The sequence below is a fragment of the Mytilus californianus genome, unplaced genomic scaffold (genome assembly GCF_021869535.1).
Source record: "Mytilus californianus isolate M0D057914Y unplaced genomic scaffold, xbMytCali1.0.p SCAF_1, whole genome shotgun sequence".
NCBI lineage: Eukaryota > Metazoa > Mollusca > Bivalvia > Mytilida > Mytilidae > Mytilus > Mytilus californianus.
The window spans coordinates 96,656,007-96,678,994 of record NW_026262581.1 but is presented as its reverse complement, the minus strand read 5'-3'; the positions used below and the strand labels follow the sequence as shown (position 1 = coordinate 96,678,994).

The following is a 22,988-nucleotide window of genomic DNA, read 5'->3' as shown; positions in this document are numbered from 1 at the left end:
CCTTCTTTGTACTTAGGAAAAAGCCTTAAAAAAGATTTTTTTTTCCTTTTTAATTTAAAAATAAAAGTATAAATAGCCAAACAAAATAATATCCATCAGATATTTACATAACATTAGTCTGTCAGATATGATACTTGTTAATATTTTCAAATTCAATCTTAGATATTTGCTTTTAGTTTCCAAACTTCTTGCATTTATGGATTATAACTGAAAATAGTGACATTTTTATATCTTATAAGTATTAAGATATGAATTTTATCCTTACTTAAAAAATATATTATGTTCCAAGATTGTAATATTAATTTTCATCTGATTAACATTTTGGATAAGGCTTTTGCACATACTTAATTTTATCAAAAACAGTGAATTAATTTCCATTTTACACCAAATACTTAATTTTTTACATTTTTATGGCATAAAAATTTTATGACATTTCTGTACTAGGTTCAATAGACTAGAGCACACTATGCATATCTCTATAAAATTAATTTTGATTTTGAAAGGAACCATACTATTTTTACAATTTAAGGTTATGAATGATGGCTCTTACCATTACCTCCCTCTTTTGATTTTGCATTAAATAAAATAAGAGTACACATCCTGAAATGTCTCGGCTGCTGTACTGATCATGATGAGTCTTTAAGATACAGGTTTGACTATTTGTATCAAATGAACTGAACATTATCAATGATCCATTAAAATGAGGTCAAGGTCAGATGAACCCTGCCAGATGGAGTTGTTAACTTCTATGTCATTTGGTCTCTGGTGGAGAGTTGTCTCATTGGCAATCATACCACATATTCTGATTTTTATATGTAAACCTTTTTTTTTAATGAATACACCAAATATAGTTGACCTATTGCTTATGGTATCTGGGAAACATACCTACCCACAAAAAACTTAACCTTGACCAACAAACCATGAAAATAAGGTCAAGTCAGCTGATACTTGCCATCTTACAATCATTCCATACACCAAATAAAGTTGATGATATATCTATTTCTTAAAGTATCAGAGAAATGAACCTTAAACCACAGAACTTAGCATGGACCAATGAACCATAAAAATGAGGTCAAGGACAGATAGTTCCTGCCTCACGTGCCTTTTCAAGTTTGATGGTCCTTTCGATTCTGTTGACAGTTTTGACTTTTCAATTCTTTACACTACACTTCCACACAATCTTATCTAACAAAAGTTTTCCTATTTAATTAAATGGTTGTTTGGTAAATCTGAAGGCAAATATATTTGCTGCAACTCATTTAAAGCCTTCTTTTCTAATGAGAAAGGTAAATATGCTAGTTATATTATTGGATGTGTGATGACATGATTGAAGCTGTTAATTTTCTCCTTGATAATATTTATATACGTTTCGGCAGTAAAGTTTATCGACAGGTTGTAGGTATTCCTATGTGCACCAATTGCACCCCTTTAATAGCAGACTTGTTCTTGTACTGTTATGAATCACAGTTTATGGCCCAACTCAGTAAAGACCTGTCTAAATTGCATTTAATTGATAAATTCAACCACACTTATCGTTATCTTGATGATATCTTTTCGTTAAATATTCAATAATTTTCTAAATATACTGCCATAATTTACCCAAAGGAACTTACTTTGAATAAATCAAATATAATCGGTAATAACTGTCCTTTCCTAGATTTAGATATTTCAGTTTTACACAGGAAACTCTACACTCAAATTTACGACAAAAGGGATGATTTTTCGTTCCCTATTGTTAATTTTCCATTTTTGGACGGTGATGTTCCTTTGGCACCATCTTATGGTGTTTATATATCACAACTTGTTCGCTATGCCCGTGTCTGTTGTGACGTTTTGGATTTCAATGAAGGTAATCTATGTATTACTGGTAAATTATTAAGTCAGGGATTTCTTTACCACAAATTATTTAAAACCTTTACTAAATTCTTCCATAGATATAAAGATTTGGTTTGGAAGTTTGGTTGTACCTGTAGAAAACTAATTTTTAACGAGATAGCACATCTTAGTTTTTACTCGGATATTGTTTGACGAGCCCGGAAATTTAGATACGATCTGGGTAAACTTATCGATCCTTTAAATAAACTTATTCTGAAAGGTTACCAATTCAACACTATAATTAGATCTTTGAATATTGTTTTTATTGGTATTAACATTGATTTTGTTATCAGTAAATTAAAATCAAACTAAATATTATTTTTATATACATATGCACATTCTTGGCTCTACAATCTGTCGATACCGGTATCTTGGCATTGCACAAGGTCATGTTTTTCTCTGACTGTTAATGACGTCTTTACACTAAATCCATTGGATGTTGGATGTGTACTGATTGATATTTTAGTCTAAGTCTAGACATGGGGTAATTGAAATATGTAATTGTAATTGGCTGTAATTAATTACAATTTCTCAAGTAGTACTCTTAGATGCATGATTTAAAAAAAAAAAAATTAAATCTATTAGTTGTTATTGGCTTTGAACTAGCTGTCAGTAACTGTGAGTACTCTCAGATCTGTACTTAGTGTCTTTTTGTTGTAGGGATGTATAAGTACCCTGCCACAATGAATAAGAAGATGTGGTATGAGTGCCAATGAGACAATTCTCCATCCAAGTCACAATGTATAAAAAGTTCACTCTGTTTTTGTTAGATGTATTTCTGCTTTGGATCAATCTGATGAGTTAAGCCCTTTTAAACTGATTTTTATAGTTTGTTCTTATGTTGTACTGTTACACCACTGTCCAAGGTTAGGGGGAGGGTTGACGCGCCTTCAAACTAGTTTAACCCCACCACATTCTGTATGAGCCTGTTCCAAGTCAGGAGCCTGTAATTCAGTGGTTGTCATTTGTTGCTGTATATCATATTTGTTTTTCGTTCATTATTTTGTACATAAATCAGGCCGTTAGTTTTCTCATTTGAATTGTTTTACATTTGTCATTTCAGGGCCTTTTATAGCTGACTATGTGGTATGGGTTTTACTCATTGTTGATGGCTGTACTGTGACCTATAGTTGTTAATTTCTGTGTCTTTTGGTCTCTTGTGGAGAGTTGTCTCATTGGCAATCATACCACATCTTCTTATTTTTATATGTACCGGTACACTTAACAATCAGTCCACTCCAATTATATTTGACTTTTGCTTTTAGTATATGGACCTAATCATGAAAACTTAAAGTTGACCAATGAACCATGAAAATGAGGTCTAAGATATATCAACCCTATAAGATGAACATATATATCTTACAATTATTCCATGTTAAAAGTTTGCTTATACTATCTGAGAAACAGACATTACCAAAAACTTAATGTAAAACTAACAAACCATGAAAATGATGTCAAGGTTAGATGAACTCTGCTAGATGAACATGTACACCTTACTATCATTCCATATGCTAAATATGTTGCTCAAACATGGTTTAATTTGACATGTGACCTTGGTGCGTTTAGTGAGCCAGCTTGCAACCTGACTTCTCATTTTGACCTTAAAATTTTTTAATTTTTTTGCAAATTTCATTAAAAGTGACCTGGTGACCTGAGGCAATTCTTAAACTTGACGTTTTGACCGTAAGGGGGTACCCTACTTCTACTGAAGCCCAAAATATAATATTATCTGAGTATCTGAGAAATAGACCTTACAATGAAAGCCTTGATCACTGACTCATGAGATGAGGTCTAGGTCAGGAGTGCCCTGTCTAATGGACATGTAGACCTACAATGATTTAATATACCAAATATTGTTGTCCTATTTCTCATAAGATGAACATAAACACCTTTCAATCATTCCATAGGGCAAATAAAGTTGACCATTTGCTTGTAGCGTTTGAGAAACAGACATAGCTAAAAAGAATTAACCTTGACCAAAGATGATTGAAAATGAGGTCATGTCAGTTGGTCCCTGCTAGATGGGCATGAATACCTTACAATAAATTAACACATTTCTCATTGTTAAATGCCAAACAGTGACCTTCAGTTTCACTTTATTTGGTCTCTGGCGGTTAGTTGTCTGAATGGCAATCATACAACATCTTCTTAATTTTATTATTGAATTTTGTTGATCTCTTCTTATTGTATCTGAGAAACAGCCTTAACCATAGAAACTTAATGTTTAGAAATGAACCATAAAATGTCAAGATCAGATAAATCTTGTGAGACTTGCACACCTGATAATCATTCCATACTCCATATTCAGTTGATTGATTATTGGTGTTTAATGCTACTTTCAGCACTCTTCCCTATATCATAACAGCAAGTTTTTATTGTTGGAGGAAGCTGGAGTACCAGGAGAGAACCACCAACCTTTGACTGTAAAATATAGTAGACCCGACTAGAACAATTCTTTATAGTATCTGAAAATCGGACCTTACATCAAAAACTAAACGTTGACTAATGATCCATGAAAATGGGGTTAAGGTAAGATGGACATGTACAACTTACATTAATTGCATATACCAAATGCAGCTAACTTAATACATGTAGTATCTGAGAAACAGACTTAAATAGGAAAACTTAACATCAACCAATGAACCATGAAAATGAGGTCAAGGTCAGACCATACCTGCTAGACAGATATGTACACCTTACAATCATTCCATACATAAAATATAATTGACCTACTGCTTAGAATATCAGAAAAGGACCAATCTCCACTACTTAACATTGACCAATGCACCATGAAAATGAGGTCTAGGTCAGATGAAACCTGCCAGTCAGTCATGTACACCTTACAATCATTACATACACCAAATATAGTTGACCTATTGCTTATAGTATCTGAGAAAGACCAAATCATGTAACATACCACATCTATGTTGTCACAGGTGAGACAAAAAACAAGTCTATTCAGATTCTTCCTAGTTCATAATGAAATGAACCAAGGCTGAAGGGCCATAACTAAATAATATCTAACAAAAACAGATGCTAATGCTGCAATCCAAAATTCGTCGACTTATAATATGTGTCTTCTTTTAATGACTGTTGTCTATATGTGCTGTCCATGATTTTTCCTTACAGATTAGATGAAAACCTGCATCATAACAAAGATTTAAAAGGTGGACGTAATCTAGACCAGGGATTAAAATACTCATTAGCAATAAGGTCACCATCAGATTTGTCATGATTCAAGATGATCCTTTGGATAAAAACATAATAATGTGGTTAATAACTTTTACTGAAAATTGATATCCTCACAAAACTCTGATACAGAAATTTTCCAAGAACTTAGCATGATGATATAGACATAGCAAAATATTATAACTGATATTATTATACTACTTTATTCAAACATCAAAATTTAAGTGATCACAAAGAGTTATCATGCAAAGTATACCCCCCTTTATTTTAGACACCGACAATAAATTCCACGGTCATTAGGATTAAATAAAGATTCAAAGTATTGTCCAACAGATCTGAAAATTTCTCACATGGTACAACTCATCATTATAAAGTTCCATGCCAAATGTCATATCATTCATGAATACAGAAACCCAGTATAATTTAAAACAAGAGTGCACATGATGAAATGTCTTGCCTACTTTACTACAATTGATTTTATGTTGATAGCCCTAAATATATTGTTTTAGTGCAAGTATCACATTAACTTATCATGATTCAAGAAAATGAGGTCAAGGTCAGATAAACCAGAAATACATGTACACCTTACAATCATTCCATACATTGACTATAGTTGACATATTGCTTATAGTATACAAGAAACAGACCAAACCATGAAAACATTATATTGACCAATGAACCATGAATATGAGGTCAAGGTCAGATGAACCCTGCCAGACAGACATGAACACTTTACAATCATTCCATAAACCAAACATAGTTGACCTATTGCTTATAGTTTAAGAAAAACAGACCAAAACACAAAAACTTAACATTGAGCAATGAACTTTGAAAATGAGGACAAGGTCAAATAAAACCTGCCAGACTGACATGTACATCATAAAATATTTCCATACACCAAATATAGCTGACCTATTGCATACAGTATTAGAAAAATAGACCAAAATACAAAAACTGAACTTTAACCACTGAACCATGAAAATGAGGTCAAGGTCAGATGAACCCTGCCAGACAGACATGTACACTTTACAATCATTCCATACACCAAACATAGTTGACCTATTGCTTATAGTATCTTAGATGTGGACTTGACCATGAAAACTTAACCTTGTTCACTGATCCATAAAATGAGGTTGAGGTCAAGTGAAAACTGTCTGACAGGCATGGGGACTGTGCAAGGTATGCACATACCAAACAGTGCTCTCCCCACAAATTTCATGTAGCATCCTGGTAAACTGGGAATTTTAAAATACCATCTTATTTCTAGAAATTATAGCATCACATCCATAACACTATCTATATCATAGTAATCTCAGATAGCATCAAATTCAAGCAATATAGAATCACATTACTATGGTGGTAAAAGGCCTTGAGGAGAACACTGACCAAATATAGTTATCCTATTACTCATAATAAAAGAGAAAATAACATTACAAAAAATCTTAACTTTTTTTCAAGTAGTCACTGAACCATGAAAATGAGGTCAAGGACAAAGGACATATGACAGACGGAAACTTCATAACATAAGGCATCTATATACTAATTATGATGCATCCAGGTCTTCTTCCTTCTGAAATATCAATCTTTTTAGTAGTTAGTTAACGCGGCCATGGCTGCTGCCACCGCAGGATCACTATCCCTATGTCGAGCTTTCTGGGACAAAAGTCGCTGGTTCGACAAAAATAACGGATAGATAGGCAGACAACCTGTGAATTGGATAAAGTGATTACAGTATAAATACCATTCTATCAGTTGGGGTATAATGTCAGGCCAAGCCATATCAAGACCAAAAAAAATATTATGATTTTGAGGATAAAATCAGACCAAGCCTTTACAAAGTCAAGTTTCTTGTTTCTGAATCCTATTTGCCACAATGTACACTAAATTCAAGTCAATTATCCATGATGTTTTAAAGGATATTAGTGTAAAGGCAAACAATTCATAAGTCAATGAAAATACTTAGGCAGCAATTTCTAGAAATATTCACACCAATAATAAAAAAAGAATATTGAGCATTTTTACTTTATTCAATTTTTAGTTTTTTCTTTTTCTTAGGTCCTTTCTTTATTTGTCTATGTTTGTCTTTAAAGTCTTTCTCCCATTTTTTTTTATTCATTGTATAAAGTCTCATAGCAGCTTGGGCATCTTGTACCTGTAAATGAAAAATAAAAATTTTATAACTTGAAATAATATACAAATCTATTTATATTACAGGTGACCTCAGTGAGGTGTCACAAGTGAAGCGGCAACTACTTATCCTTCCCATGCACCTGAATATAGCCCTTGTTTTCTGTAAGGTTTGTGCTGCTTTAATTTTCTATTTAGTTGTTTTGTGGACTTGTTCGTCTTTTCAAAATTTTCATTTGACCAAGGTATTGACTGTCTTTCTTAGACTTATGGGTTTTTGACCCCCTTGGCATCTTCTTATTTTTTGTTCCGAGCACTATTTCACCTAAAACATCAACTATGAATTATAGAGTTAACTCCCATGTACCAACTCAAGCATGGGGTTCTGGCCCAATCTCTTTCCATGCTGGATGGGCAACGAGGAATATGGGAGGCAAACTTTCAGTCCTGATCAGGAGTTAATTTACTGCACATGAGCCCATTATGTAAACAATGAATAAACAAGATGAACAGTGAGATACTGCTCACTACTGATATCCCGGCAATAAACAGGAAGTTGAAGAGCAATGTTTGATAACACATCACAAGTAAAGCATGCTCACATGAATATTGATAGCAAATTTCAGGGTTTACTGATTGGTAGATACCGAGAAAAATGTGACGAAAATTTCATAAATGGTCATTATAGAATCTATAAGCAATTGGTTGACAGGAAGTTGATGAGTGATAAATGTGAAAATGCTTTACACAATATAACATGCCTACAGGCAGCTTCTTTATTAAGAACCTCTGATTTCTAATTCCTGAGAAAAATTTGACAGAAATTTCAACAATGGCCATTATGTGTAAGAATATATAAGCATTTGGTAAACAGAAAGTTAATAAGATCTGAATGTGAAAACATTTCACACGTTAAAGCATGCCCACAGGAATCTTGCTTCCAAATTTAAGGAAGCTCAGATTTGTAGTTTCTAAGAAAATTACTGAAATTTGATGGGACAGACTGACAGGCTGACAGACAGGGATACATAGTATACCACCCTCCTTTGTATCAGGGTATAATAAATTAAATTGTAAATATACAGTTGATTCACAAAGTCAATCAGTAAGATTTGATTATTATATAATAGCTGTTCTACTTGTTATAGCAATTTGTTTTAAATGATTTTGTTTAAATCTTAACAAATGTGCAACTCTATATATATGTACTACCATATGTTCAGCAATGAAGCTATCCCACAATGAAGAGCTGTTAAATAAAATAGACTAGTACATGCCCTTGAATTCCATAGAACTCAAGTGTTTAGCAGTGAAAAGTGATCTCAGGTTATGTTAACATTGGAGATATGCTTCCCTTACAAAAACTTTAACTTACAGAGTTACCTCCCCTGTAACAATTTTAACACACACTTTAACTTACACTGTTATGTTCCCCTTCCTGTACAGTGACACCTAAAACTTTTGCAGTGAGTTTTTTCAATGATGGATTTCTTCCATCAAACAGCTGCCTGAATGGTTTGTATCTAGATGAATCCCTGATCATTTTCTTAGGATGACTTACATACAACACCTAAAATATTAAATATATATATAAAATATATGAAGCTTTTAAAAAAATTTAATTGAAAATATTACATCAAAGGTTTAATATGTTTGTTAAAACATGGTATCAAAAAATTATCCAACTAAATACACAGTAGCTATGATATCAATTTCCCTGTAGCATTATTAATTTCAGAAACAAAATGTTTCAATGTTACTACTAAAAGGACAAAAATGAACTAACTAAAATTTTGCTTAGTTTGAATATGATTTGGCAATCTAATTTGATGCAATTGTCAATTGTGAAATACATGTTGATTCAGTTCAAAATGAAATAGTAATTAATTATTAAAGGACAATAATCTATAATTGAAATTTATAGGTTTCATAACAAGTGAGAATTGGATATCGCTTGATATCAACTTGAGTTATTCAATTTTAAAATAATTTCAAACTGATACAATGGTTAATTTTTTGAAAACCATTATAATGATTTACCTTCAAGTCATTCTGTATAGCATGGCCTATAAGTAATCTATCTTTTAGTATTTCACATACTTCTTTTTGTACTTTTTCAAAATCATTAGCTGTCAAAAAGTAAACAAATAAACATTTCAATTTCTTATAATTCATTGAGTAACAACTTTAAACAGAGACATGTTAACCGTACATTATTTTTATAAGAGCTTTACAAGGTTGTACAGTGGTCTTTTATAGTTCACATCTTGTCCTTCAATTTTTATGGATAGTTGTCTCATTGGCAATCATACAACATCTCCTTATTTCTATATTGTATGCTTATGTTCTTCTCATATATGTTATGATGGTATGATACTAAACCCCTAACGGGAAGGATTGTGCCTGATATTCATATGATGAAGACATAATCTTTCAATCAGTTTAATTGAAGTCTGGAGCTGGCATGTCAGTTAACTGCTAGTAGTCTGTTGTTATTTATGTATTATTGTCATTTTGTTAATTTTCTTTGGTTACATCTTCTGACATCAGACTCGGACTTCTCTTGAACTGAATTTTAATGTGCGTATTGTTATGCGTTTACTTTTCTACATTGGCTAGAGGTATAGGGGGAGGGTTGAGATCTCATAAACATGTTTAACCCCGCCGCATTTTTGTGCCTGTCCCAAGTCAGGAGCCTCTAGCCTTTGTTAGTCTTGTATTATTTTTAATTTTAGTTTCTTGTGTACAATTTGGAGTTTAGTATGGCGTTCATTATCACTGAACTAGTATATATATTTGTTTAGGGGCCAGCTGAAGGACGCCTCCGGGTGTGGGAATTTCTCGCTGCATTGAAGACCTGTTGGTGACCTTCTGCTGTTGTCTGTTCTATGGTCGGGTTGTTGTCTCTTTGACACATTCCCCATTTCCATTCTCAATTTTATTGTCTGTGGGAGAAAATAAATACAGGGAAGATCTTAATAAAAATGTGTACAAATTTCTTCAGAATGATGATTTTTTTTCTAAATGTAAACATATATTTAAATCATCAAATTTGTATGAAAGTCCTGTTTATAAGTTGGTAAAGTGAAAATGAAAATGAAAATTTATGCAATTTTACTAATGACTACCCATACTATTATTCCACACATTAAAATCCCTGGAAACAAGCTTTGATTTGTAGAAAATTTATTTAAAGAAAGTTTTACATTTAAAAAAAATATTTTTGTAACAAAACAAGATTTAGAATATCTAAGATTAAAGATTTGGCAAAAATATACTTTTGGATTGTAAAAATTATCTCCATTCCAAAATTTCCATATTAATTTTAATTATAGAACTAATAGAAACAGTTTGTTGAGAACTTGAGAAATACAACCTATAAATTCAATACACTTTTACATATTCAAAACAGTACATTACCATCTTCATTATTTATTATGTTTGGTTCTACCTTGTACAGTACATTTTTTATTTTCTATCTTAACAAATATATTTGATTAAATACCATTTTCAATATCTTCTGGTCTGATACCACTAACATGAGTTCTGTAATCTGTAACTTTTTCTTTGGGTTTTACAAACTTGTCATAAACACAGTTTCCAAAATGGTTAACAATAGACACTCTAGCTAACTGATTGTCTCTGCCATCCCATCCAACACCTACCATCTCACAATCAATGGCAATGTCCTTTGTCAACCTGGGAAAAATTAAAGTTCAATTAGAATGTATAAAATTTTAAGATTTCATGAGTCAACATTAATTTGATTATTGAATTATATAAATGAAAGTCAATCTATTTATAACTGCAGTGATTCTTGACATTTAACCTATTGGCAGGAGGTCTTTTCCACTTAAACATACTGGTATACGGTACCCAGGGAAGGCACTTTTAAAATTCAGAATTTCACTAACATTTTCACTGTACCGGTACTTGACACAGATTCATAGTTGAGATTTCAAAGTGCTTTCTCTGGTCAAATGTATGTTTTCATGGAACAGCTCTGAGTCTTATTCTTAAATACAAGCAATATAAAATATATTGAAATTTTTCTACTCTTTATGACAAAATGTAATACTATGTTCAGTTTACTCTAAAGACATATATAGTCCAGAAACTGAAATGCTGACAACTGGATAGAAAGATGCACAAACAGCTTTCATCACACTATCAATAGAGTTTGGCATGTCAAAACTTTCCCAAGAGGTGACAACCTATTTTTATCCTATTTTGTATCAATATGTTGGTGCTAAATGCAAAAATAAGTTAAAAAAAATATGGAAGAAAATTCCAAGACAAAGTCATGAAGAAATTAACATCCATCAAGTAGAAACATTCAAAGAACAACATTCTTTACCTCTTATGAGGTCACACACTCTTTGGAAATATGTGTTCTAATGTCATAACATGTTAAAAATAAATTGCTTCGCCGGGGGCAGCTGGATACGACCGCAGAGGTCCAACCCTGAACAAAAATGGACACAATAATTCGCGCTTGATACAGGTCTGAATTTGGATTGTAATTAAATATTTGACACATAATAGGTTTCTGACACAGAATAACTGTAGTCAAAGAACTTAGAATTGGTTATATGATTTGAATTTATATTCAATTTTTTGCTTTTTAGCAATACACTGTGCCTGTGCAAATTGACCCCCCCCCCCAAAAAAAAATAAATAAAAATTAACCCATTTTTTTTTGCTTTTGTGCAATACACTATGCTGTTGCATATTGACCCCCCCTCCAAAAAAAAAAAAATCCCCCCCCCTCCACCTTTTTTTTGCAAAAGAAAAAATATGTGAAGAAATTTTGTTTAATTTCTGAAATCTGAAATGAGAAAAAATTGCCCCCCCCCACCCAATTTCTTTTTTACCCCCCTCCCCCTCTTTTTAAAAAAAAAATAAATGTAGATAGTGGACACAGATGATGCCCCCGCTTGCATATCATATAGTTATAAAGGGACATAACTGAAGAACGGTAAAAGTGACGCTACCCAAATTTAAACTTGATCTGAGTTTTGTGGTAATAAGCATTGTGTGTAAGTCTCATAACATTTGGTTGAGGCTAACTTAAGTAGAGAACAGAAACAAAAAATTTAGCAATTTTTCTATTTGTAAACATGCATAACTCTAGAACGGTTGTGTATAAGTTTTATAACATTTGGTTGAGACAAACTAAAAAATTCAGCAATTTTTATGTTTATAAAGGGACATAACTCAAGAATGGTAAAAGTGACGCCACCAAAATTCAAATTTGCTTTGTGTTTTGTGGTAATAACTTAATAAGCATTGTGTATTAGTTTCATAACATTTGGTTGAGGCAAACTTAAGTTAGAGAACGGAAACTAAAAATTTTGCAATTTTCCATTTATAAAGGGACATTACTCAAGAATGGTAAAAGTGTTGCCACCAAATTTCGTACTTAATCTGTATTATGTAGTAATAAGCATTGTGTATAAGTTTCATAACATTTGGTTTAGGCAAACTAAAGTTAGAAAACGGAAACAAAAAACTTGTACTTGATCTTAGTTTTGTGGTAATGAATATTGTGTATAGGTTTAATAATGTTTGGTTGGGGCAAACTTAAGTCATAGAATGGAAACTAAAAATTTTGCAATCTTTCGATTTATAAAGGGGCATAACTCAATAATGGTTAAAGTGACACTACCCAAATTCAACTTGATCTGTGTTTTATCAGTGGAAGTCAAAATTAAACATTGCATTGTATAAAGCATTGATTGTAGTTGATTCAACTATAATCATGGACAAAGGAAGATAACTCCAATTTTAAGAATTACTTGATATTTAGAAGAAAATAAAAATTTTGCAATTTTTCCATTTATAAAGGGCCATAACTCTAGAACGGTTAAAGTGACGCCACCAAAATTCAAATTTGCTCTGTTTTTTGTGGTAATAACTTAATAAGCATTGTGTATAAGTTTCATAACATTTGGTTGAGGCAAACTTAAGTTAGAGAACAGAAACTAAAAATTTTGCAATTTTCCATTTATAAAGGGACATAACTCAAGAATGGTAAAAGTGTTGCCACCAAATTTCGTACTTAATCTGTATTATGTAGTAATAAGCATTGTGTATAAGTTTCATAACATTTAGTTGAGGCAAACTAAAGTTAGAAAACGGAAACAAAAAATTTGTACTTGATCTTAGTTTTGTGGTAATGAATATTGTGTATAGGTTTAATAATGTTTGGTTGGGGCAAACTTAAGTTATAGAATGGAAACTAAAAATTTTGCAATCTTTCGATTTATAAAGGGGCATAACTCAATAATGGTTAAAGTGACACTACCCAAATTCAACTTGATCTGTGTTTTATCAGTGGAAGTCAAAATTAAACATTGCATTGTATAAAGCATTGATTGTAGTTGATTCAACTATAATCATGGACAAAGGAAGATAACTCCAATTTTAAGAATTACTTGATATTTAGAAGAAAATAAAAATTTTGCAATTTTTCCATTTATAAAGGGCCATAACTCTAGAACGGTTAAAGTGACGCCACCAAAATTCAAACTTGATCTGTGTTTTGTGGTAATAAGCATTAGCATAAGTTTCATAACGTTTGGTTGAGGCAAACTAAGTTAGAGAACGGAAACAAATTTTGGGACGTACGGACGTAAGGGTAAAACTTAATGCCCCCTCCGCTACGCCGGGGGCATAAAAATTCTTTCCCTCAAGATATGGTCATAATCTCAATTCAAATTACCAATGGAGTTTGCAACCATAATTACCCATTTAAATACATCATAAAAGTCTTAAATAGACAATTTAAAAGCAGTGTAAGGGAGGTAATCCAACATTGTACAACATTGTAAAATTTTGTTTTTGGATTACCTCCCTTACACTGCTTTTAAATTGTCCATTAACCAGGAAACCCTTGTTTTTCCCCCTTTTTTGCCCCAAATTCCTAAACTATTTGAGCCATAATCCCCCAAAGCCAATCCTTACCATCCCTTTGTGGTATGGAAACTTGTGGTATAATTTCAGAGAGATCCATACACTTAAACACAAGTTATTGTCGGGAAGTTACAAAAATGCTTATTTTTGGCCCCTAATTCCTTAACTGTTGGTACCATAACCTCCAAAATCAATCCCAACCTTCCTTTTGTGATATTGAACCTTATGGTAAAATTTCATAGAGATCCATTCACTTAAACTAAAGTTATTGTGTGAAAACCACTGTGTCTTCGGACGACTACGCCAACGTCATACCAATATACGACCGCAAAATTTGTTTGCGGTAGTATAAAAATAAGTTACTCGTCTGGTTCAATAATTTCAATGAGTTTCTTAAATATTCTTAGGTAGACAATGTTTCCACAGTAGACCTCACTTAAGACAGTGGTATAATTTATACCATGAGACCATGCAGTGCAATGTCAATAATTCATTTTATCAATAATTTACTTTGATAATTTCCAAATCAAGCTACTGGACTGAGAATTATTTTTCTCAGTCGAGTAAAGTGGGAACATGATGACGTCATAAGCCAATTGCTCTTAGATGAGAATGTAGTGAAGGAAAATCCTTCTCTTTTTCAAAACCATAGATGATCTATAATAATAAATCTACATTACCCTGTAAATGATTGCTGCTTGACAAGTTTATCTGGCTGTTTTTCTGAAGATTCTGGTTTCCTGTCCAGCAGAATGTCATCTACATCATCAAACCAAATTTCTGGTTCCCTGGATCAATAAATGAATAATAGTATCTTTTCTAGCTTATATTTTCTGCCTTAAATAATTTCATTGAAACTAAAGAATGAAATTTTATCAAGGTTACAGTTAAGAAAATGCATACCACATCTTCCTATATCTATGAATACTAAATTTTGACAATCAATTATCACTTATGTTGAACTAACATGTTTGAGTGAATTTTCATGAGATGGAAACATGATACTGTGAAAAACATAATTAAAAGTGAGCTTTTCAGACCTAAATTCATGTATAAGGAAGTGACAACAAGAAATTATTAACAACTGAAAATTTAATTAATTTTTTCCACTTTTTCCAAAGTCCAGGTATTTTCAAGAATACCTTTTCTTACTTAAAAAATAAAATCTTGTTGAATGAGCAATTCATATCAATTTACAAAATCTGGCAAATGTTAACCCTTATTAGTCTACAAAACTTTACCATATTATTAAATTGATGCCATTTCAAAATTGTCTTGGTATCACACTGAGACATTTGTTAACTAGAGGTTTTATACCAGACCATATTGATAATGGAACAATTAGATCTTGTTTTCAGTTAATTCCATATCATGAAGTACACTGCAAAAACAATTTCCTTTATAAAGAAATAGTGATCTTTTTATACTGATTAAAGAACCAATACTTGCCAAGTATTTTGAGGGATATCTACAAGCCATATCTGGTATACAGATTTGACTTCTATTTACTGAAATTCTTTTATTTTAATATACCAGTATTATTAAAATTCACTGAGATTTTAAGTCCAAAAGTTGGGTCAAATAAGTCATTAAATAAAAAAATCTTACATATTCTTTTTGACTCAATGGCCAAAATAGTATACCGATTGGCTTTAAAGTGACAAAAATTGAAAATACCACACAAGAACAAGATTTTTAAGTTTTATCTAATCAAAAATGATTATTTTTTGGTAAAGTAAAGCTGTTCATTACCTAATAATTTAATTTTGGATGTAACGCGTCTTCTGATTGGCTGACGTTGTTTTGTTTATCAGCTCATAGACATAATTTTGTCATGTGACCGTGATGTCATCAACGTTTTTTCATGGTTTACTCAGGTTTAAAATGGAATTTAGAATTAAATTATAAGAAATGACTGTCATATTTTTTCTGTCTATTGGAAATAACATAAAAAATGTGATGCACACTTTAAAATAACCCGCTATGCGGGTTATTCAGTGTGCACCACATTTTTGATGTTATTTCTTCATAGACAGAAAAAATATTACAGTCATTCCTTAAATAGGAATCAAAGAAACAAACTTAATGTGGACAACCAAGTTACATATATTTGCAAAGTTTAATATTATTTGCTTCTGCATTTTTTTTTTAAAGATGCACAAAGTAACAGATAATTAGAATGTATGATTCTTTTTATTACAGCCCAAGTTTCTATTTATACTTTTCTTGCTCTTTCTTTGTTTGTCCACTAGGTATGCTGGGTAACTGTTTTTCATCATGCTTCTTCTTCTTTTTCTTTGTCTGTGGAATGTTTAATGTCTGTAATGAGAAATGATCATAATCATGATTTATTATACATTGTGTAATATTATTAAAACTCTTAGCAGAGAACAATGTAAGTTAGGTTAACTTGTGTTTACTTCCTCCTTTTGCTCTGATAATCAGCTAATAAATATGTTAATACAAACTTATAAAATATCAATATTAAACTAGATATTGTCTAAACATCAAATTTAACAGTATTGTGCATTTCCAAAGCAAACTTTTATTTTGAGCCGAGATACGAGTACAGAGGTCTAATTCAAAGTATACAATAATATTCAACGCTGCAAGTGTCCAAATACTCTGATTATGTGAGTAGAAAGAGGGAAAAATCAATATGGCAGCACCACTGAGAGTGTTACAATTTTAATGGGAAATTTATAGAATTTTCTTTATTTTCTTTACAAATTTCTCATACAAATGTTGCTGTATTAGCTCATTTTTTTGTAATATAAGCTAGCTTTTCAAGCTGTATCAAATCATACAATATTATAGTTTTTTTTAATAAAATCAGATTTCATAAATATGATATATACTTTTTAACATGTCTTCAAATAATATCCACTTTTTTTTACAATTTGTATTTTGTAGACTGACTTTTAATAAATCAAAATGTAGGGAACTGTACATGTCACCAATCAAAAGGCATTTATTGGTCAACATATAGTCAACACCTATAGACAAATTCCTTTTAATTATGTCGACCTCTAAATCGCTCTACTTTTAGAAAAGTTCAAATTTAGAGACCAACATAGATCTGACATCATTACCAAAATCTCAAAATGAAAAAAAAAACAGAAAAAAACCAATAAGATATAACTAAAGACACCATCTAGGAGGTTCCTTACTAGCAACTCCATACACATACAATGTATATAAACATACCTTCATAAGATTTTTCCAATTTGATGAATATTCATTAGAAGTTTGTGGTAATTTAACTTTTTTTTCAGAAAGATTAGCTTGTGTAGTTTTATCTGTTTCAATTAAAGTACTTTTGTCACCGGTATTATTAATATTTAGATATTTTTTCTTAAGTCTCTTTCTTTTTTCTTTGACAGACTGCCATTGTTTCTTTTTCTTTTTGAGACCTGGCTGTCTATCTGAAGTCTGAACACTTGTAACTGTTTCATTAGTCTTTCCTTCTTTCTGTGGTTTTAAAAAAACTGCAGATCCTTTATGTTGTGTCTTCTTCTTTTTGTTAGCTTTTAAATTTTCATTTTTAATTGAATCAAGTTTTATCTTCTTCTGATCTTGAACAGAATGACTTGTTCCTGGAAACTTTCTTTTCTTGTGTTGGTTCATGATCTACAAAAAAAGTAACCAAATATTCATCACATATATTTATATATACAATATTTTTAAGCAAAAAGGGGAGATAAATTTTTTGAACATATATCTATAAGTAGATCAACTTAGTTTATTTGAATATTGTATGAATCAGTATATTTTTTCCTTTTAGCAAAAGTATATCAATAGGATATAACATTTTGTTGTCAGCTTTCAATTTGAAATTGTAAACTATCAAGGGATCACTAATTTCTTAGATAGCACACAAATTATAATGTTCAAGAAGAATTGATACATGCAGATGGTCTCCCTTGACTAACTACAAAATCAAATTATATAAATCTATATATAAAATCAGAATAATGTGTATTAGATACAGTCTTCTCAAAATAGAGGGGTGTCAGCCACAAAGATTTGAAAACGACTATTTCAAATTCACATAGAAGTAATAAATAATTAGTTTTATCTTTTCTCATGCTCTAAAAATAGCAGCTAGTTTTGATAAAACAGAAATTATGTCATCTCAAATTTGCCAGATGCAGTAACACTTTCAGAACATGTGTTATAAATAATGATTTGGAATATAACTTTAATTATGTATATTTTTCTATCATCATATTGATATTTGAACACTGTTTTTGAATGGCAATATGAATCGCTGTCCTATCTTGTCTTTTTTAGGTTTGATTGGCAAAACCTGAACTTTTTGCTAATAAAACTTATCAATTATATGTAAATACTATTATTTCTCTTAATCATTTTGTTGTTTCTCAAATGTGCTTTATGTTACTGAAAGCAAATATATTGGGTACTTGGAAAAATGCAACAAATTAGAAATTTTCATGATTTTTATATAATAATGGCATATTTTGAAATTTCCATGGGGTTTTAGAGCGCTACAAAATAAAGATTTCATTTTTTGCAGCTTTTGTGAATGCATATTTTTCCTTTAGACAAAGTGTCCAATCTTTTCTTTTTTCTCATTATAGGGTACTGATGATGAACCTTTCAGTCTTTTTAAAGTTGTTTACTGTATGATACTATGATACTATGATTTTGAATTGTTTTTATTACGAAGAAAAAAATAGTAGAATTCAAACTGTTGACATATTCCATATATAAAATGTTGACACATAAACACATTTAACTGATACTTTGCATAGAAATCATTTTTATCTTTGAATGATTTTAATATAAATAACAGAAATAAGATGGTAATGATAGATTTTTGTTTAACATCCAATACATGCATATCAGAACAAGAACATGTGATTGTGATATGAGAATGAACCCTAGTTAGTACTAGACAGACACTCTTAAGTCTGATTCTAAACTAAATACTGTAAACAGGGAAATTTTCGCACAGTTTTATTTTCGTGGGAAGAGTTGAAACGCGAAAAAAAAAATGACCGCAACTATTTCAAGGAAATCCAAACACAAACAGGAAGACCATACATTACTCTATGTTAATAGGATATGTAGATGACTAATTTAAAACATCGGTTTTACAGACAACAGATCTATGCCGCAAAATATAACTTTATTTCTAAAGGAAAGTCAATGTTAGAAATCAAAACGTTATCTCATGATAGTCTTACACATACATTACGGGTATTGCTAAATAAACAACTATCTTATAGCTATATAAGTAACACCTGTCAATCAGTTTTAAAATGATTACCCATTGTATCTGCTGCACAGATTAATCAGATCAAAAGATTAACTAATTAGCAGATATTCTGTCAGCATGTAATTCATTCTTAATTAGGTCATTCCTCTCTTTACAAGCAAACACGACTAATAATTTTAAATCCGACCTGACAAAAAGATTTCTGATTGATTTGATCACTTGATCTTAATACATATATTGATTAAAACTGTACAGTTTCCAAATTATTTATAAAAAAAAATTATATAGGACTCCGAGACATCGTGAATTCAAAACGGTGTGAATCTAGATTTTGTTAATAAATCACGAAAATTTCCCGATTTACAGTAGTTTAGAAGGTAACAAAACAGTCTGCAGGTAGACATGCCATCCTATCAGGACACATTATTCTGCCTCAAAGTCTACCAGTCTTTCTTGTTATTCCTAAATGCCATGATGTTAGTGGAGAAGCAGTAAATACCAATTTTCAAGTCTTTGGTTTGACCTAACTCATAAAAAGATTACTCAGAGTGCAGACAAACCTGTGCAGCTGGAAAATTTTAAGGGTCTAGTGGCACATAGATGACATATATTAAAATGAAATTCACTTTGTCATGTGTGTGTTTCAGGAAAAAAAAAATTCTTTTAGATTATGAGTTCCATTTTTATTTCTCTTCACCATAGCAGATGCACACCCTATTACTGGCTATCGGGATGGCAAATACAATAGGATCTGTGTTCTGAATTGCTACTAAAACAATTGTTTTTGCTATCATGTTCAGGCATAACAGCAAATTTAGACGGAATTTTGTATAGCCATTGCAACACAATGGATTTTGCAATAGTGTACAACACATTTTGATCTGTGTCACCTAATACACCTGCAGAACCGATAGCTGGTAAAATATAATAGAGTGTGAGAAGATGGCAAAATAAACAAACAGCTAAATTATATTTCATTCTCAGCAATGCTGTGGTATACTATTTAAATCATATTTAATTGTTGTGCACATATCTATAGATAGGTTTCAATATGACGTAATTTGAGTTTGAGTTATTTCCCTTAAGCACCATTTTGGAGGGGTAAATGGTTGATTTTCCTATTTGACTAACCAAATTCAAATATGCGGTGCAAACAAGTCTGACAAAAAATCCTTACTAGATTGTAGTGATGAATCAATAAAGACTAAAATAAATTAAGGTTGTCCAGAAAACACATTTTTTAAAGTCTAACGGTCAGTATAACAAGTTTAATTTAGATGATTTAAGAAGGAAATTGGTCACTTAGAATCCTCCAACATGGTGACAAAAGGTAAGTAACTCATCCTCAAATTGTGTCAAACAAAACCTATCTATTGTTCAGAAAACAATACTGTTACCCAAAAGGGCATCTCAAGTTCCACCCTAGTTAGTTTAGTTCACAGTGGGAAATCTAGTGACAAAATATTACCTCCCCTGTAAACACTGAAAACTAGATCTTCTCAATGTTTGTCCCATTTTAGCATGGACGCTATCAATTATGGATTCACAGAAAAACGTTCTGGTAAATGGTAAAAATGGAAATAAATTGAAATAAAAACAAAAGTTCCACTCAATGTTATCATTTTCCTCCTTAAGTAGCCAACGACAAGTACAGCAGGCTATAGGTGCTTGGAGTAAAATTGGTTTAAAATGTTGCTATGTGAACAAATTCCTGGAGCACCAACTTCAATTTATTTTTTTACTGTCTGTATACTTCTCTGGAACATGCTAATTATTCATATATATATATATATATATATAAACAAGTCTAAATTGAAAACAACGTTCAAACCTATGATTGCGTTGGATAAAAACCGCAATTTTTATACGTGTGCATGCAAAACAAATTTCTTGTTAGAGGGGTCTAAATACAGCACAAACAACATTTTCCAAAAGACCAAAAAATTGAAAAAGTATATTTTAACAAAACGCATTTGACTAACAGGTCGAACAACAAATGTTCTTAAACCCTGCTGACTGCCATTGGCGATTGCCAAATAAACGGATCACCGATGTAATAAATGGATCTTAATTATAAATTAAATACTAAACAGAAAACAATAAACTTGCGGAAAAGACGGTATACCGCAAACAAAAGGTGCATAGGTTTTTGTACACCATATCCAGATTTCGACAATTAATGTCTCTTCAGTGATGTTAGGAATCGAAACGGTATTTGGAAAGCCATACAATTTACCTCAATTTGGGATAGACTCTTGAATATATATATACAGCTAGATCAGAGAAAGTCAGAGAAAAAATTCTGAATAGATTGATATGCAGCAAACATTGGCACTTTTTAAATTAAGTTACTAAGCAAAATCAAACAGACCTAACATTGAAAGTGAATAGATCCAGAAGACCCAAATACTTGTACAAAACTCGAGACGACCTTTTCTTAAAAGTGTTTACAAAATAGTAGAAAGATACCTACTTTATAAAAAGAGTTATCTTAAATTCTTTAACCTGCATAGACAGACTTTTAAATGTTTATATTCTCACACGAAAAACAATAGTTCTCTATTGAATATACATGTGACAAGAGCAGACGGGTGTGCCCGATAAATTAGGTGTGAAAAAAATCAGCATACTTTGGGAAATTGTAACATACTAAGGACTTTTTGGAACACTCAGAAAATTGATGACTTAAAAGATCTTTTTGATTTTTTTTATCAATATGCAGCAAAGATTGGCAGTTTTTAAATTTCAATTTCGCATGCTTCTTAAGCAATTATCTCGATAAATACTGAACATAAAACATCGTGTATTTGCATGTATATTTCTAATAACAGTTTAACAAATAATTTCTTTAAAATGTACAATTATTACTGCTCTTGTCACATGTATATTCAATAGAGAACTATTGTTTTTCGTGTCAGAATATAAACATTTAAAAGTCTGTCTGTGCAGGTTAAAAAATTTAAGAATAAAGAAGGTACATGTATCTTTCTACTATTTTGTAAACACTTTTAAGAAAAGGTCGTCTCGAGTTTTGTACAAGTATTTGCGGTCTTCTCGATCTATTCACATTTAATGTTAGGTCTGTTTGATTTTGCTTAGTAACTTAATTTAAATTTTTATCATTGTCGTCACCGGTATTGTTTTATTATTGACTTTCTCGAATCTATCATAAGAAGAGTTAATTTTCTTTTGTTTTTTCGTTCACTGGATATCCCACTGTTCACACCTTCTGAATTAAGGACCATAAAAAGTTTACTTTCTTCAACATAAAAATACAGTCTAAGTGCTGCTAGTTTTTAAAACTTTTCCAGATGCTCAATTTTGTCTGTACTCGGACAGTAATTTTAGAGGTGTGTTAACACAATCATGTTTGTCTATTTGTTATGATGAACCTCAATCTTCAAAAAATAAATTGATTAATGTATGAATTTGCTTTGTTGCATATTTCCTTGATATGTTGAAATTATTTGCTTTTGAAAAATTGCAGGACTACATTAAGTTTCCTTTCTACATAATTATTTCACCTGTTGGCTTTATCAAAGCGCACCTTAAATAGTTAAAACCAATCAATAAAGTTTATGAAGTGATCGTGTTCATGGGCGCAGACATTTTGTTTTATTCGGAACACCTCGGACAGCTA

General features: G+C 31.3%; 1 protein-coding gene across 2 annotated transcripts; it reads right to left on the bottom strand.

Moving 5' to 3' along the window:
* Positions 1 to 7,070: 7,070 nt before the first annotated feature.
* On the bottom strand, positions 7,071 to 22,974 carry LOC127710604 (uncharacterized). Of its 2 annotated transcripts, none has more exons than XM_052216559.1 (8): positions 22,896 to 22,974; positions 17,314 to 17,736; positions 16,328 to 16,425; positions 14,787 to 14,894; positions 10,697 to 10,890; positions 9,232 to 9,320; positions 8,612 to 8,761; positions 7,071 to 7,216 (listed from the first exon to the last, which is right to left on the bottom strand). In XM_052216559.1, the coding sequence occupies exons 2-8, from the start codon at positions 17,731 to 17,733 to the stop codon at positions 7,088 to 7,090; spliced, it is 1,188 nt and encodes a 395-aa protein (XP_052072519.1). In that variant the 5' UTR covers positions 17,734 to 17,736; positions 22,896 to 22,974; the 3' UTR covers positions 7,071 to 7,087. The 2 variants fall into 2 exon arrangements, with proteins under 2 accessions (XP_052072519.1, XP_052072526.1); XM_052216566.1 differs by having other exon boundaries at positions 22,873 to 22,973.
* Positions 22,975 to 22,988: the final 14 nt, after the last annotated feature.